Source organism: Giraffa tippelskirchi, chromosome 10 (genome assembly GCF_054371585.1).
Source record: "Giraffa tippelskirchi isolate mGirTip1 chromosome 10, T2T-mGirTip1v1.2.pri, whole genome shotgun sequence".
Taxonomy (NCBI): Eukaryota; Metazoa; Chordata; class Mammalia; order Artiodactyla; family Giraffidae; genus Giraffa; species Giraffa tippelskirchi.
The window spans coordinates 25,725,737-25,743,807 of NC_137284.1; the positions used below are offsets into that span (position 1 = coordinate 25,725,737).

An 18,071-nucleotide genomic window follows, 5' to 3' on the forward strand; every position below is an offset into this window, starting at 1 on the left:
ACCGGGAATCCAGTCCCGCCCGCCCGTAATCTTAAGATGTGCCTTGAGTGGTGCCTAGAGAGAGGGTGGGAGGAGGTCAAAGTCAAGGTCACAGCAACCCTCGGGTCCGCAGACTTCCTGTATAGAGACCTGAGCGAATTTAAGTCGGGCAGAGCAAGGTTTAGGGGTTGGGACGATAAATTCGAGATGGGCTGTGGATGGGATACTGTGAGCGCTGATGGGCCCTGGGTTATTCTCGGAGATCCTGCCAAGTGCGTTTGGTTTCAAAGTTTAATCCAAAGGGGCAGAAAAAGGGTTTCCTACACCGAATAAGGGCTCTTTCACCCTTCCTGTGCGGATAGTTAGTCACAGTTTACTGTAAGGTTCACCTTGGGTGGCAAGTCACGCTGGCGAGGGCGGAGTTAGGCCCGGACCTTCAGACACACCCCTCTCCTGCTCTTCAGACCACCCTTGAGCGCCACCACCGTCTCCACTGACTTCCCCGGTTTCCCTGGGCTTTTCCAAATCTGTCTGGCCCAGGCCCATCCCCACTTTGCAGGGACCACCATCCTTCCAACTAGCTCCTCCAACTTCCGCGCGTTCCAGACCAAGCTCCCCACCCCCTCTTCCCCAGCCTTTTCCCAGTTGGGTTCCATTCTCCCAGCGATTCCACCGCTGCAGCCGAACAGGTCGGCCTCGGCTACATGGACTCCCGTCAGGTGTCTTTGTCCCCCGCCAGCGAACAGAATCTCCTCGCGGAGAGTCCTCATTTCCCAAATTCAAGCCCTGCCGGCTCGTCGTTCATAGAGGCGATCCGACCTGCCAGGCAGTCGTCGGGGAGCAAAGTCAAGGCGCCCAGCTTCGCTATGAATTCATTTCAAACGAGCACAGTTTTTCAGTGAAAAGAGGCGTTTCTTCTCTGTAAGAAGGTATAGATTTAATTTTGTTAGGAAACGAACATTAAGCCATCCCCATGACCAGAAGTCAGGGAATACTCTGGGCGGTGAGGGCCGTTCGGCCGAGAACTACTGACCGCGAATTTCCAGCCCAAAGTCCTGACTAAACTATCTCCCTCCACCTGTTTATTTTTTCCCTACTCCCATAGAAAGCCAAATTCAACTGGGACCCGGAAACCGTAGGGATGATCCACGGTTCTTTCTTTTGGGGATATATCATCACCCAGATTCCGGGCGGCTACATCGCTTCTCGGCTGGCAGCCAACAGGTAAAGCTCCGGGGCCTGACGGGGGCGCAGAGAGGTGGGACTTATACCCCCCGAGGGATAGCGGAAGCTGGGGGCCGGGGCGACAGCTCCGCGGGCCTGGGGAACTCCTGGACAAGGTCTTCTAGTCCCCTGGAATCCACTCTCGGGGCTGGAACATGGTGCCTCCTTCCAGAATAAGGCGCCCTCAAGGATGTGGGTGCAGGTTATCGCCGCCCCCTCCCAGCGCGGGCCTAACCGGCTTCTGGCGAAATGGTCGACGTGCCCCGAGGCCTGGTAGGTGCTGAGGCCTGCCGGGGAACCGGGCAGCGGAGACAGTGCCGCCGGGTGCACAAAGGGTGAGGGCGTCTCTGCGCGCCGCTCCGCGTATCCCTCGGGTACCACTGCTCCGTGTGATGCTGACCTCCCGGCAGGGCGCATCGAAAGCCCGCCCAGATGGTGCTCTGGGTCTGCCGGATTTGTTTCTATGGAGCCAGGCGGGATTTCAGGCGCCTCGGGTGAGATTCCACCTGTTAATGAGCTCGGAGGAGTAGGGGCGGAGTGGGGAAGGCGTTCAGCTGCGTCCAGCGGCCTCCAGCCTGGCTGCGGTGGTGACTGCGGCCGGGGTCCTAGCGCCAGCCCTCAAGAGTGCCCCCGCCGGCACTGCAGAGGCACCCGGAACTGCGAGGCAAAACGACTGATGGGGTGGGGGTGACAAGGAGCATAGCCTGGCCCTCCGACGGTGAGAAACAGCTTTATTTGCTTCACTATGTGCATTATGATAAACAAAACTAAGTACTCCTTAAATCTAAGTGTTAAGCTGAGAAAGAACAGATGCTCTCGCCTTTCCTGGTATTGCTGCATAGTGGTTGGTGGTTAAGTCGCCAAGTCTTGTCGGACTCTTGCAACTCCATGGGGGTTGGCCTGCTAGGCTTCTCCATCCATGGCATTTCCCAGGCAAGAATACTGGAGTGGATTGCCATTCCCTTCTCCAGGGATCTTCCCAACCCAGGGATGGAACGCAGGTCTCTCACATTGCAGGCAGATTCTTTACCCTCTGAACCAACAGGGAAGTCCATTTGCTGCATAGAGACCCCAAATAAAGATTTTGGGTCTTCTTTCAGAGCCTATACCTAGGACTTCCCCTCTCTCCCTCCCCACCAAAGGTTAAGTTTTTCCGGGAAGTAATCTAGAACTGGGCACCTCTCTAGTCTTAATTTCCTCTCTGCTTCTCTAAACTGGTCTCTCATCCCTCGGTGACATCTCCCAACCCCCTTCCCTGGCTTTTGTCACTACAGTCCCATTCAGGAGAGGTGTTTTCCTGCCCCAAATTTCTCAGTCATCTCCAAGGCCTAGGGAGAGATTCTTGGGAATTTATTTTCGGCTTAATGCCCATAGGGTGAGGATTTTTGTCCTCAAAATGTTAAGAAGAGTGCAATAGACTAGAAATAATGCCTCTTGAATACTGTCTTTACCGTAACACTGTGATGGCTAATACTCAGGCTGAACAGGATAAAAAAAAAATATTCTTTTAAAAACGGTATCAGTTTAAACTGAAAATTATTAACTGTGTAGAAAACCCTATTTTATGGATGGGATAAATTTTAAAAATTGACATAAGGCAGAAAAATTTTAAGGAATATTTTCTTAAATATTACTGGCAATAAATATGTTACATTTTTGACTTTTATATCCCTAATGCAGTACCAAGAATTTTTTCCTAAATATATTTTCCAAAACAAAATAAACTTCCCAGAAAGATACCCCAAACATACATATGTGAAATATTTTTCACTTCAGTGGAAAAGCGTGCATCAATTCACCAAAAAAATAAAAGAAAACTCAATAAAAGGTGAAATAAAAATATAATGGCTATGCCTTTAAGTTTTTTTCAGAGTCAAAACCTTCAGCTTGCCAAATGTTAAAATGCTAACATTTTCCTGCCAGGAAAAAACATCAGGGATGCTTTAGCTTTCACTCTTTCTAACACTGGGAGGTCAGTTAACAGGTTTTTCTAGGTTAAAAAAAATTGCAAGCTCATTGCTATCACTTGTGTCATGTCTAGTAAAGAAAAGACTGATGCTGACTCAGGTTCTAATTTATTTGAAGATTTTCCTCAAGAGAAAATGTCCTGAAGTTTAGAATTTTTATTTGGATCCAAAACCACATTATCTTTAAGTAGATATTTAGGAAAGAGAAACAATATTTTCACATACAATGTTTTGTGTTCTCCAAGTCTGAGAAAACAAAGTCAGAATTTATTGTAAAATATTGTGAACAGATAAGGAAGTGAACCTGTTCACTTTTTAAGATTTTGATCATCTGCTTTATTTTTAATATTTTAAAAAATATTATTAAAAGCATACAATGAGAAATATACACTGGAAATCTCTTGTGAAAACAGGCTTAAAATGTATAACATTTCCTTTTCTGGTTATAAAAGTGTTACATATGAAATAAAAGCATACTAAAAAGAAAGGGCAATAAAAATCATACATAACTTAATCACTCAGAGACATTTTCACTGACTAGTTGGTAAATGTCCAATTAGTCCTGTACATGCTACATAGAATTTTATCTTAGAAGACTTTTTTTAACATAAAGTTTTAGAAATTTTTAGAATTGGCTTGAAAGATGTAGGTTTCCATTTTCAAAACAGCAAAATCAACATAGCAAGACCAGTTTTCCACCTACAAGCACTGTGTACCCATTCTGCCTTCCCTACAGATCATTTAATAATAGAACAAGATTTCCCTTGAGTGGGATGCTGGGGACAGAGTCCTTTCTCTCTTGGTGTAAAAAAAGCTCACTTTGGAAGTATTTGCCATCACTGTTGTGGGTGGAACTGGAGTAGAGGAACTGACGCCTGTGGAGACAGCTCCCCTAGAGAGAAGGGCTTCTGGTTACACCTCCTGGCAGATTTCTCAATGAAAAACAAACAGCAATGATTTGGCTTCTCCATTTTATGAATTAAGCAAAAACAGCCCCACTCTTGGTCAGAATACAGATTTCTTTGTTCTTTTTCTGGTCCAATTCTCAGTATTCTTGCTTTTCTGCTCATTGAGAAGAGGAGGTAGGGGAGTTGTTGGGGGAAGGAAACTGGGCCTCCAGGAAAGCTCCTCAATCATTATTTTCTTTACCTTTCCTTAAAGGGCTATTGCACACACTGGACAGGAGAATTTAGTCAATTCCATTGAGGGTTTTACAGTGGAGAATCAAAGGAAGATTTCTTACAAAATCTGTAATGTTTTTAGATGAGAACATATTTAATACAGTGATTAAAAAGTATTGAGGGCAAATTAATTTTGTCTTTAAACAATAAGACCATAGGGCTTATGGTAACTCCAATACTTACAAATCACTAAATTTGTAAAATTTGTGAAATTACTAAAAACTATCTTTATCTTGCATTTAGAGAGTGATGAGGAGCCTGGTCAATGACTTAATGGAATAAACAACAAAATTTTTGCAAAGGCATAACCAAAGAAGGTCAGATTTATCAAAGGAAGTTTGGTCAAGGTTATGTTTTTAGTGGATGATGTTGTATTCACAAAGATTATTCTTGCCTCTGTCTAGGTGGCAATATTATTTAAGCTCTATTTAAAAACATTCCCTATTCTGCTCCTGTCCTCCTGATTTCCCAACTCTGCTTTAATTTTTTAGGTAGCACTACTGCCAGCTATCATGCCAGTATTTTTTTTAGTGACCTGTAACTAAGAAATAACTGCTTTTCTACAATAAAATGTAACCTCTTTGAGTGCAAGTAGTTTTGTCATGTGTTAACACCACTGTATCTCTAGCATCTCAAAGAGCCTGGCTCATGATAGATACTTGTTGAGTAAATGAAATAAACATCTCAACAAAGTGTTTTGCACTTTAGCTATAGATTCGAAAGCCAATAGGTTTGTGTTCAGACTCCTGAATTACTACTTAATAACCGAATGGCATGAAACATTGTTTAACCTCTCTGAGCCTCGGTTTGTATTTCTGTAAAAGGAGTTAGTTAAACTATTTACCTGGTAGGAGTATCATGACAGCTAAATAAGAGAATATGTGTAAAATTCTTAAGCATGCCTGGTACTCAATAATTGTTGACTGTTATTTATTTCTAATAGCATTTTATATTTAGAAAAAAATGAAAGAATAAATCCCTGATCATTCAGTATCGCTTGTGTTTAAATTTGCCTTAAGAATTAGTAATGCAAAAAGATTATTTGTCTTGTGATAAAAATAGCTCTTTTCTCATATCATATTTCTGCCTTTAAAATTATTTTCCCATACACGTTATTCATAGTTAAAATTATTGTTTGCCGAAAGTGCCATAAGTCTCATGTAAAGGCTTGTAAACAGCTGTCTTAAAAAACACTTTTAGCCAACAGTATAGGGATTGTAGAATTTCAGTATATGGGATCTTTGAATTCTAGCCAGGCATTATAAATGTGCTTAGAGAAATCCATATAAGTTTGAGGTTAGACTTCTCTGATGAAAATTAAAGATTATTTCCCACACCTCTATTCTTTATTTAAAGAGAGTCAGTTCCTAGTGGAACATTTTATCTTTTCAGGTATTATTGGGTTTCTAACTTGACTTTTGCTAAAGAGAAAACAGTTCTTTATTCAGATAACAAACTGACCATCACATTTATCTGTAGCATATAGTGAACTCCCGATAACAGAAAGAACAGAAAGTGAAGAAGTAAAGAGCCTCTTGATGAAAGTGAAAGAAGAGAGTGAAAAAGTTGGCTTAAAACTCAACATTCAGAAAACTAAGATCATGGCATCCGGTCCCATCACTTCATGGCAACTAGATAGGGAAACAATGGAAACAGTGAGAGACTTTATTTTGGGGGGCTCCAAAATCACTGCAGATGGTGACTGCAGCCGTGAAATTAAAAGACACTTGCTCCTTGGAAGAAAAGCTGTAACCAACCCAGCTGCTGCTGCTGCTGCTAAGTTGCTTCAATCGTGTCCGACTCTTAGCGACCCCATGGACTGCAGCCTACCAGGCCCCTCCGTCCATGGGATTTTCCAGGCAAGAGTACTGGAGTGGGGTGTCATTGCCTTCTCCGATAACCAACCTAGACAGCATATTAAAAGGCAGAGATATTACTTTACTGGCAAAGGCCCATCTAGTCAAAGCTATGGTTTTTCCAGCAGTCATGTAAGGATGTGAGAGCTGGACTATAAAGAAAGCTGAGTGCCAAAGAATTGATGCTTTTGAACTGTGGTGTTGGAGAAGACTCTTGAAAGTCCTTTGGACTGCAAGGAGATCCAACCAGCCCATCCTAAAGGAAATCTGTCCTGAATGTTAATTGGAAGGGCTGAAGTTGAAGCTGAAATTCCAATCCTTTGGCCACCTGATGCAAAGAACTGACTCATTGGAGAAGACCCTGATGCTGGGAAAGATTGCAGGCGGGAGGAGAAGGGGGTGACAGAGGATGAGATGGTTGGATGCCCTCACCGACACGATGGACATGAGTTTGAGTAGGCCCTGGGAGTTGGTGATGGACAGGGAAGCTTGGCATGCTGCAGTCCATGGGGTTGCAAAGAGTCAGACACGACTGAGCGACTGAACTGAACTGAGGGTTCAACTCTTTTGATCCTCTCATTTTATCTATTGGGAAAGGAAATAGAAAATCAGAGAGGTGGTGACTTGTTCAAAGTCACAAAAAGATTGTGACTAAAACTCGGGTGTCCAATAATACATGACCACAACCTCTCTCTACATTGAAAGTTGACATCTCTGCCTGATATTATATGGTTTATCACAAAATTGACTTTCGGTAGCAAGTTGAGCCCTCTACTCTCTGAATGAGTGCCTACAATCTATCATGCCCTAAATCCAGGACAGAAATCCATGAATTAGAGAGAGAAGCCTTTAGCAGTCCCCAGGGATTCTTAGATTTTTGTGGCAGGAGAAACATACTGTATTTGCGTGTGTGTGTACTGGCTCCCAAATGATTTAGCCATAACACAAGTGATTCTGTTCTTTTCCCTGCAAAAGGCAAAATCCAAACTTGATAATGACTTAGACAAATAGTGTGATTTTTCTGGAGGAAAAAAACACGGCATTTGGAAATTTTTCTACTGACCCAGCCCTTTGGCAATTTGAGCTTCTAGAAGATTGTAGAGATTTGAGCATGACTGGGATAGTTTAGACCCTTTGTCTAGAAGGAAGAGGTTCTTGCTTGCAACTTTAATTGATACAGCTCAATTTGTACTACCGTTATAAAGAAGAGAGGATTTATACTTAAAAATTAACAAATTCTAATGTACGGATTATAGAACTGTTTACTAATGTGCATTTGCATTTATAAAAGTGGAATTTGATATACTTTAGGTAAATATTCTGGCTTGCCTGATTATGAAAACTCTTGTGAGAATGATTTTCAGAAAGAGGAACAAAGATACTTTAAACACAATGCCTTCATATGTTAAGCCCAGAAAGAAATAATGTTACTGGTACTGTTCTGCCATTTTCTTTAACAAAAATAAAATAATGAAGACATTTATTATAGTAAGCATTAGAAATAGATTCTTAAGTCTCATCACCAAACTCTCTCTCTGTCTCTCACTTTGTCTATCATCTTTTGTCCCTACACTTACTTATCCATTGCAACACTGATTGCTTGCAGGGTTTCTTAACTCTTCCAGTGAGAAGAAGCATTTACAAATTCCTTTTGGTGAGAAAATAATTCAAACTGTGACTATAAAGCCTGCTGCAAAATACCACCATCTTGCTATGAGGGAACTGGTTCATAGTGATCCAGTCCTTTAGGTCCAGAGGTGACTATCTCTATTTCAGTCATGTGGCTGCCTATCAAACATCTAGCCATTTCCCCATTGTGGGCTCTGTAGGTTTGGTATCTGGGGCAATGCAGAAAAGGCCTTCTTTTCTTCTGACAAAAGAAATACCCTTTCTAGGAGATGAATAGATGTAGTGGGGAGGAGGGGTCCCTAAGGGTTTGCACGTGGTTTGCTGACACGGGCTTCTCTCGCCTTCCAGTCTCCTCTCCTCCCGCCCTTACTAGGTCTGGCTTCTGTTGCGGCTGCCACATCCTACTACTGCAGTGCAGAAGCAGCCTCTGCCGGGAGGGACATGATTTTGAGGGAGGAGAGAGTCAGGTGGGGAGCTGGTAGAATGATTCTCCCACTGCCATATGCCACTGTTGGGGCTGTCTAATTTCTCTGTCATGAGTGATGAAGTCATTTTTACAACATAATGAGGTACCAAGGGACCCAGAGGGCTGGCTTGCACTTGTGTATTCCTTTTTTAATTTGGGAATGGGAGCATCAGATGTGACAAAGGGAGGCACCCGAGCCCTGATTTGATTAGATTAAATCCATTAAACAGCCTGGCTCAGTCTATTTCTACAGATCCTCTCCAAGAGGATTAGTGCCCCACCTGGGGTGAGAAACACTAGATCCTTGTTAAGTGACAAGCCCCTGCCCAAATGGAAACTGATTGATTGATTCCAGGAAAATAGATATCATCTGTAGAAATGACAAGTCACCAGTGTTCCTGTCACCTCTTCCAGGCAAATCCTTGTCGGGTGGGCTTGATACGTGAGGTTGTTTGTGGCTGTGGGTCATAGAAAAAAGATGACTGGGAATTTCACAGTGAACTCACTCTGGGTCACACTGAATGTTAATCATCAGGCAGGTTGTGATGCTGGTTTCCAGCAACTGCATTTGCTTTTTCAGACGTTTCTGAATCAGGGATACTGTATGTTTCTCAGTTCTGGTAATCTGTTTATAATATAGAATGTCCTCTCTCTGTCTCTCTCTCTCACACAGAAACACACATCTTTCCTTTTTTTTGTCTTACAGTTTGAAATGATTATATTCTCTTATATATAATTACTTTAAGAACACTGGAGGGTGTGTGTGTGTGTGTGTGTGTGTGTATAACAGAGGAGAAACAAGCAAAATGAGGTTTTAACTTGAAAATAAGCAAATCAAATTCATCTTAGTATGTCATTTACTGTAAAGGAAATCATGAGGAAAACAATTTTAAGTAGCTTTCAAGCAGTTCATCATTTCGAAAAGCAATCTTAATAAGCAAATGGCTGCTATTTCATTTCACAGATATTGTAATGATGCTCTTTGATACATTTAGAGCATGAATTAATTTCTAATCCTGTTCTTCAGGCATAGAAAAGTTAAGATTTTTTTATATTTACTTTTGCATATTTCTTTGCTTTTTTCCTCAAGCCCACAACACCAAAATTTACACCAGGAGTGGATATTTTTTAGGTAGCACCTTAGTTGCCAATTATAAGGAGAAGGGCTTTAAACAGAATAAAATATAATTTTAGTTGAGGTTCCTCTTATTACATTGAATTTCAAGTTCATCAATATTTATCTAATTAATGATGACATATTTTGACTATTGTTAGATAAAGCAATGTTTTAGTTTAGTTCATTGCTAAAAAATTAGTATAATTTGCTAGAATTTGCATTGATTGCTTGTTTTTATATGTAATACTGATATAAATATACTGACATAAATATACTGCCTGATATTACATATACTGATATAAATATTGTATGATATTATTGACAATGTACATTTATAAGTTAGAAAATTAAGCAAGTTATTTTAAAATGAAACTATTTATTTGGGGAAATTTATTTCTACAACATGTTTTTATGTAAAATATAATATTTACTTTTCTTCACATTATTCACCTTTATTTAGAAGAAGCTGTGATCAGACCTTACATGAGTTTCTTAACTGAAATGGATTATAAAGCAAAAAACCAAACAAATGGAAAACTCAACCTATGGATCAGAAATTGGATTAATTTTACAAATGTGTAATTTGCTAATTATATTGAATAAAATCTTAAATGTCTATTCCATAATCATCAATTGATTAAAATATTCTCAGATAAAATACATTACTATTTGCATTTTACAGTTTAACATTTAACCTATGGAGAGACATTGAAAACCCACCTGCACAAAAGCTATAGTAGAATTTCAAAAGACAAAAGGGTTATAAAAATTAACCTGAAAAACAAATATTTTCTTTGAGCTCCTGAAGTCAAGCAGTAGCATGGCTTTTTAACTTATATGATACTGTAGAGGACAACCTTCTCCTAACCCATAGTTAAAATGAATCAAGAAATCTAGCTCTTATATTAAAATGGGGGAAAATAGAAAGCCAGCTCTGTTGAGTAGCAACACAGAAGAGACACTCTAATCATGTTAAGTGGAGAGGGAGGTGAGTGATTATCAGAAGAGCTTTTCAATCAATGTGAGGTAGATCATTCAGGTATAAAATTTCTTCTTCCCCCTAAAGAGTACAAACAGTATATTTGTATTGGAGGTGGGAAGAGAGGGGATTTGAAATATAAATTGTCTTCATAATTGCCTTAGTTCTCCATTTCAGGAGGCAGATACAATTGCAATTAGAATTAAACAAATTGATAAATATACATATAACTAAACTTCTTATATATCATCATTCTTCCTTACAGCAACTCTATAAGGCAGACATTCTTATATATTGAAAGACACTGGGTTACTGATCAGAGAACTAACAGAATAGCAGAGTAACTTTCCCAAAGATCACTACCTGGTAAAAGGGAGACAAGTCTTTTGATCAGAAGATAAACTTGAAAAACAGATGATGGTAGGTATTATTTTCAAATGCAGTTGTGTGTCAAAGTAGAGACTAGTGCTAGGGAAATAAAACACACATGAATAGTAAATATTTCTCAGTACATAATCTATTTACTATTTCTTCAACTTCTTTATGTTCAATGCTTATATTTGTTTGTTTCTGTAACATCAAGCCTAACAAAAATGATGACTGTCAGGCATAATACAACAAGCACAACTACATTAAATACTGATAAATGGAGAAATTCTTTAGGAGGACAGTATATCACCTCTGAGGCATTACCACCTAATTTCATTTTTAAAGCAGAGCTTAAAGGCAATCGTTTCAGAAGCTGATGAGGATGTGCTGAAAAGAAAGTGTAATGGCAGTTGATTTTAGTAGATTCCACAGTGTTGTTTGGAAGACTTAAGGATGAGGCCAGACTGGGCCACACACTTGCTATTTCAAGTGCAGATTTATCCACAGGAATATTCTCAATTCTATTAGTCCAGAACTACTATCCTACAATTATTCTAGGAGAGTAACTCAGCTTTCTAGGATTGTTAGAATACCCAGAACAGTAGTTTGTCCACATTAAAGACTCAAGAACAAATAAATGGTCAATTGATCTTAAAGGCTATTGGGATAAAGAAGGCTCAAGGAAGAAAGACCTGTTATCACCTACATATAGGGAAGGGAAGATATCACTTCCCTGGATTTAAAATCTTTATACAAAAGGAGCTGGTGAATGTTTCTTCAGCACATGCCACATGCAAAGTATTCTGCTACCATCCAGGAATTTGAAGAAATAAAAGACCTAGACTGTGTTGTCCAAGAGACACAAATAGTGTGGAGGATCTTGGGTTAAGTCTTTTGAAAGTGATCTACAGTGCTTTAGAAATATCTGAGAGAGACAGCTGGAAAAGAAAAGTGTGTATGTGTGTGCATGTGTGTGTGTATGGTCGGTAGGTACTGAAGGCAAGTGTGTAGGGGATACCAAGACAAGTGAAACTGATCTGAAGAAGACTGTCAATTTTTGTTTGCTTTTTTCCTGTCAGATATTTTAAATAGACTGTTGAGGCACAGATTGACGGACTGATGTATTTCAGTCTATACCATATGCTGTCAGAATAGGAGCTAAGATTCAGGCACTTTAAGCTTCTAGAATTTCAAGATGATACAGGACAACTTTGAATTCATGGTCACAGAAATAGCATTATTAATTAGAACAAAAACATTCTAGAGGAAAAAGACAGACAATAACAGTTCTCTGGAGAACTCTGTTGAATGTTAGGGAGTTTCTGTATCATGATAGCTGATATTATAAACCACTTACTGTTAACCAGGTACTGTCTCCTTTCATAATTGATTCATTTAATCTTCATGATAATCCCTTAAAGTATGAAGATACATTATCTCCATTTAACAAACGGAAAAGGTAAGGCTTAGAGAATTCAAGTAGTAATAACTGCACAAGATCAGATCTAGTAAGAAATTAGAGTTGGAAGTTGAATTCATACAGTGTAACCATAGAATGTGTATTCTTAACTAATGTTATGTCCTACTGTTTATATGTCCTGAAGAAAAATATGGCAGCCACTCAATCAGTTTGGTTAATGAAGTGAAGTGAAGTGAAAGTTGCTGTCATGTCTGACTCTGCGACCCCAGAGACTATACAGACCATAGAATTCTCCAGGCCAGAATACTGGAATGGGTAGCCTTTCCCTTCTCCATGGGATCTTCCCAACCCAGGGCTCAAACCCAGTTCTCCTGCATTGCAGGTGGATTCTTTACCAGCTGAGCCAAAAGGGAAACCCAGAAATACTGGAGTGGTAGTTTGTCCCTTCTCCAGAGGATCTTCCTGACCCAGGAATTGAACCGGGGACTCCTGCATTGCAGGCGGATTCTTTACCAACTGAGCTTTCAGGGAAGCCCCCAATTTGGTTAATGAGGACAGTCAAAACCAGGTCAGAGGACTTCTCTTTTCGCCTTGATTGAATGATCTCCTTATAATCTGTATTTTATAAAGGAGATCATGCTTTTCAGGAGGTGTTTCCACTTCACCCTTGCTGCTCCCCTCTATAATAAAAGGTAAGGCTCTTATTTCAGCTATGACAAGCTCTGTTCTCTCTGGCCTTTCCCTTGCCCCAGATCTGTCTCTTTTGCGAAGGCTGGGGGGAATATCTAGCATAATACTGCTAAATCAGTTATTCTCATATCAGTAAAAGCAACATCAACACCACCAGGGTACTTGTTAGAAATACAAATGCTCAGGCACCATGCCAAGCTAGGAAATCAGAAGCTCTGGCCCAGCCCTCTGTGTTTGAACATGCTCCCTAAGGTGATGTTCATACATGAGGAACTCTGGAAATCATTGCGCTAAACTATGTTACATTCCAGAACTTCTTTTCCATACTCAGTTTTCCTATTTGGCTTCTTTTCTGGAACTTAGGTTTTGTTCATAAAAGGGCAAAACCCTCCCCAAATGAGCTCTCTATTTAACTACTCACTTCAAAGCAAACTACTAAGTATACATTAAATGTTTAAAGGACTTAAAACACATCACAGGAAATATAGGCATTAGTTTATAATGACTTTGCATGAATTTTAGTCTATACAGATATTTAATCACTGTGTTGTACACCTGAGACTAATATAATATTGTAAGTCAACTACACTAAATAAATAAGCAGACAAACCATAGGAGGGACAGAATAGAATTCTTCTCTCACTCCCCACTGCTTGACCATTCATCTTTCAATAATATTTTGCTCTTTCAGAGTTTTTGTTCTTTTATCTGCTGCTGCTGGCACTATTAGGACTAGTATTAGTTCTGCCACTATTAAAGTATGATATAGCTTAGGGGTTAAGTACTTAGAATCTACAACCAGACTGAGTCATTATAAGACATAGTTCTTCACTTGAAGTGTCTATGTGACTTCAGCAACTTATTTAACTCATGGGGACTTGGTTATTTTATCCATGAAATAAGAATGGTAGTAGTAGCCTTCTAATATAGTTGTTAGTTTAAAATGAGAATCTGGAACAGTGACTGGCACACTCTAGCACAATACCATTGGCTGTGATTATTTCTCCCAGACTGACTCACATTTATGGATTTCTTTTTATGTGCCAGGCACCAGTCTAAGCCTTTTAGGTATATTGTTTCATTTAGCCTCACAACAATCCTATGAAGTATGATAGACTAATACAATCATTGACCAACCCCTCATACCTTTTAAATGCTTAGGATATGTCAGACATTCTTCTGGGTCCTTAACTGGTAATAAATCATAGGTTCTATAAATATCCCTGTTTTGTAGATGAGGAATGAAGCATAGAGAGTAAAGTACACTGTTCAAGATCACTCAAGTAGTAAGTGACAGAAATGGACTTCGAATCTTAGATGTCTGGCCCTAGTAAACATGATCTAGACCATTACATTCCTTTTTATAGACAAGAAATCAGAAGCCTAATGAGGTTAAGTAGCTTTCCAGTCATATAGTTATTAACCAACAAAGCTAGAATCTTAAAAAAATTTCTGTACAATATTGATATCATCATTTTTTCCTCTACCGCTTTAGTGACTTTGACCACTTTACTCCCCTGCAAGCCTTCCTCTTATCTGAACTTACATGCGTGCTTCTCACCTTCTGTCTCCCTGAAGTCATCACTTCCTACCCCCTCAATTTCAGTAAGCATTTCATGTTTACTTAACTTTAGGGGCATAATTGCTTTCCCTCTGTGGTCACCCTAAACTCTATCATCTCCCAGATGCCATGGACTTATGATTTCATCTCTTGCCTTTCCTGTTGTATCCACAGCTACTTAAACCCTCCTTACAATTTCCCTGTTCATCATCTCACTCCTGATGTTCTTCTACTCACATGGATCACTGTGTTCAGCCATTTTCAATTCTGCCTTTGTTTTGGATATGTATTGTAATCTCTTCCATGTTTTGAAACTTTGCTAATTCATTTCCTCTTTGGAATTTCTTCATCCTTTTTCATATTAATCTTCCAAAGCCCAACTTTAAAGTTTCCTCCTGAAGGACTTGTTTCCTTGTCATGCAAGCTGGAATGGACTTTTCCCTCCTTTGCTTCCCATTTGTACTCTTGTTATGGCCTTTGGCATATGTTGCTTTTTGGCTAGTTGTCTTTCTTTTGCTCTTCTACTATACCTAGAGCATCCTTGTCTTTTTCTAGGTGCCTAGTTGCATCATATGGGCTTCCCTGATGGGTCAGCAGAAAAGAATCTGCCTGCCAACGCAGGAGACGCAGATTTGATCCTTGGGTTGGGAAGATCCCCTGGAGAAGGAAATGGTAACCCACTCCAGTATTCTTGCCTGGGAAATCTCATGGACATAGGAGCCCAGTGGGCTGCAAGCCATGGGGTCACAAAGAGTCAGACACGATTTAGCCACTAAACAGCAATAACAACAAGTTGCATCTTATAGATAAAAGAGCAGAGATTTACAGATTTCCATGTCAGAGAGTTTGGAATTCAGATATCAGCTCTATTGCTTGCTTTTTTTTCTTACACAGTCTGTCTCTAGTCTCTGATTTGTAAAATGAAAGGAAAGTGTAACTCAGAGTTGTTGTGAGGATTAAATGAATTAATGTAGGTGGAGAAAGTATAGTAAGTGCTCTGTAAATTTTGGCTCCCTTCTCCTCCTCAACACAGTACCCTAAATATAGTCTCATGGAGGTTCGGAGTGTGAAAACATAAATCAATGTTGAATGAAGTGGCTGTTTCAATTTTGACTGTCTGTAGTACATCAACAAAAATGTAAAGACTTTCAATATTGGCCAAGAATTTTGATAATCGTAATTTTAATTACTTGGATATTGATTTAGATACCATTTTCATAAAATTAGAAATAACTAATTCCGATAAGTTTTATGAATTATATTTTTAAATAGTTAGAAAAAGTAAATCTATTTTTATAGTGCAATGGCCACTAATAATAAAAAGGATGGCTAAACAAATTAAGAAAGTTAAAACTGGGAAGCATTTAGAAATGTCACAGATTATATAATTAGAAACATTATTCAGGGTAAGAATGGAAAGTAAACATTGAAAGTAATCTACTGACATTTTTAATCTCAGGAATAGTGTGATTTCAAGTAACTTTGTGAAGATGAGAATTTAAATTTGCAGTTTTATTTCTGAAACACATTACTGACTATATATTATGTGCACAATTAGATGTAAATCCCAGTAACAAAACCCACTGACCTTGGAATTATATAGACTAGATTTGAAACAAGGTTCCTCTACTTAGAGCTGCTTAACAACTTGGGCAAGTGATATCACTTACTTCAGGCTTAGTTTCTTCATCTAGAAAATGGGTATATTAATAATGCCATGTCATTGGGTTGTTAGATTTTTGGTATGTGAAGTATAAGCATGATGTCCCACCAGTCATTAAATTTAGTTCTGACTACAGTGTGAGTTGAGTAAGAAATAGTTCATGATTGATTCGGCTTTACTGGCAGATGATTTTGTTCCCCCAGGGATATTTTGTGATTTCTGGGGACGTTTTTGGTTGTCACCATTTGGAGGCACGTGCTACCGGCATCTAGCGCATAAAGATCGGGGTGCTGTTTACATCATCATACAATGCACAGGACTACATCCCACAATAAAGAATTTTGTTCATCTCAAAATATCAACAGTGTGAAGGTTGAAAAACCCTAAACTAAAAAAAGATAAAATTAATCTCTCTCCAGTTTATCTAGAGACAGCAGTGTTTTAAACTCTTTCAAACAGGCAGAAAGAAACTGATGATTGAGAGCTATAAAAAAATGTCATGCATCATTCTTTCAAAATAAGTATCAGAAAAGAAACCACATATTAGATAAACCTGTTTAAGACACACACACACACACACACACACACACACACACATAAATTTGCAAACCTTAGCAGGCACATGCAAAATTATCACCTGGACTGCTTATTACAACAGATTTCCAGGCTTCACTCTTAGCACATTTGGAAAGTCTGGAGTAAGCAGTCTGCATTTTTAATAAGCACTCCAGGGAATTCTAATGCATCTGGTTCATGGACAACAGTTTGAAGGAATTCTTCCAAAGAGCTGAATGGGGTAGTTGGATGTATAAGTCATATAAACACTTTTGAAACTCCGTTAGCATTATGTAGCTCTGGTTCTCTTTATCCTTGATGTCTTAAGTAGCCTCAGTCTCATTTTTATTGAGCACGATAAGTAAAGTAAGATGGATCTACAGAAACAAGAGTAGATTTCCAGTATGCAGAAACCTACCCATAAGCCCAAAACTCCTGTGTCATTTTCTCTCTCTGCTTTCACCCTCTCTGGTGCACAGGTTCAACATTCAGACTCCCAGAACAGGGGAAAGACATTGGCCTTTGGGATTGGGTACCATTTACCACTAGGTCCAGGAAACTTGCTACATACACTCCCTTGTATCTAGTTCTTCTCAGCCCTAAAGGAAACCTCCAAAGTCTTCTGGAGTTTGCACATAAGAGCGTGTGGATTTCAGTCTTGAGACAGGTGAAAATTCAACTGAAAATAAGTATGAAAATACATTTTTAATCAATTTTAATAACAATTTTGAGTTTTTATATTTTAAAGCCAGGATATGGGATTTTTGCATTTAATTTCTGGAAAATAAATCCATAGTTGGCAGAAGTTTAATATCGCTGGACATTTTAATGGGGATAATAATTTCTAGAAATAAACAGTTTCTATTTTGTGCCAAACATTTAGGAAATAAGTTACTCTGACTCAGAGCCAAAGATACCTATTCAGGAAACAGCACACAGGAAGAACAGAAGAGAATATTCACCTCTTGAGTGACTGTTTACCTCTGTGAAGAGAAGCCACTGAGAACAGGTGGATTATTAGGCTATAGCAAGTAAACAAAAGTTTGTGACCCAGTCTATGATTCATAGAAAAAAGGTGATGAATTTCAGCCCTTCATAAAGTCATTTCTCAAGTTTCAGTAGCAGGTTAATAATGATCAACGCTCTTTCAGAAACTCACATCTTTCACAGTTACATTTAAATATGCTCCTGGAAAAATGAGAACTTCTATGAGGCAGCCAATTTTGACTGAACTCAAGGCTCAATGTTTGCCTTGAAAAAATTTACTGAGAACACACAGCTTAGCTCACTAGAGACAATGTGGCCCCAGATTTCTCTGTAAGAGAAATTTCTAAAGTTACCTGGTTAAGGGGATATTTTTCTTGCTTAGTATTACATTATGAAAGATTTTTTGGCTAATAATGGAATATAATTTT

At 39.2% G+C, this 18,071-nt stretch overlaps 1 protein-coding gene across 2 annotated transcripts in view; it reads left to right on the plus strand.

Moving 5' to 3' along the window:
* Window positions 1-18,071, plus strand: part of SLC17A6 (solute carrier family 17 member 6) — a 73,980-nt gene that overhangs the window by 38,228 nt on the left and 17,681 nt on the right. For both annotated transcript variants that reach the window (XM_081533749.1, XM_081533750.1), the window contains one exon: window positions 1,085-1,203. In XM_081533749.1, coding sequence (XP_081389875.1) covers window positions 1,085-1,203 — 119 coding nt within the window. The remainder of the gene's footprint in view (window positions 1-1,084; window positions 1,204-18,071) is intronic.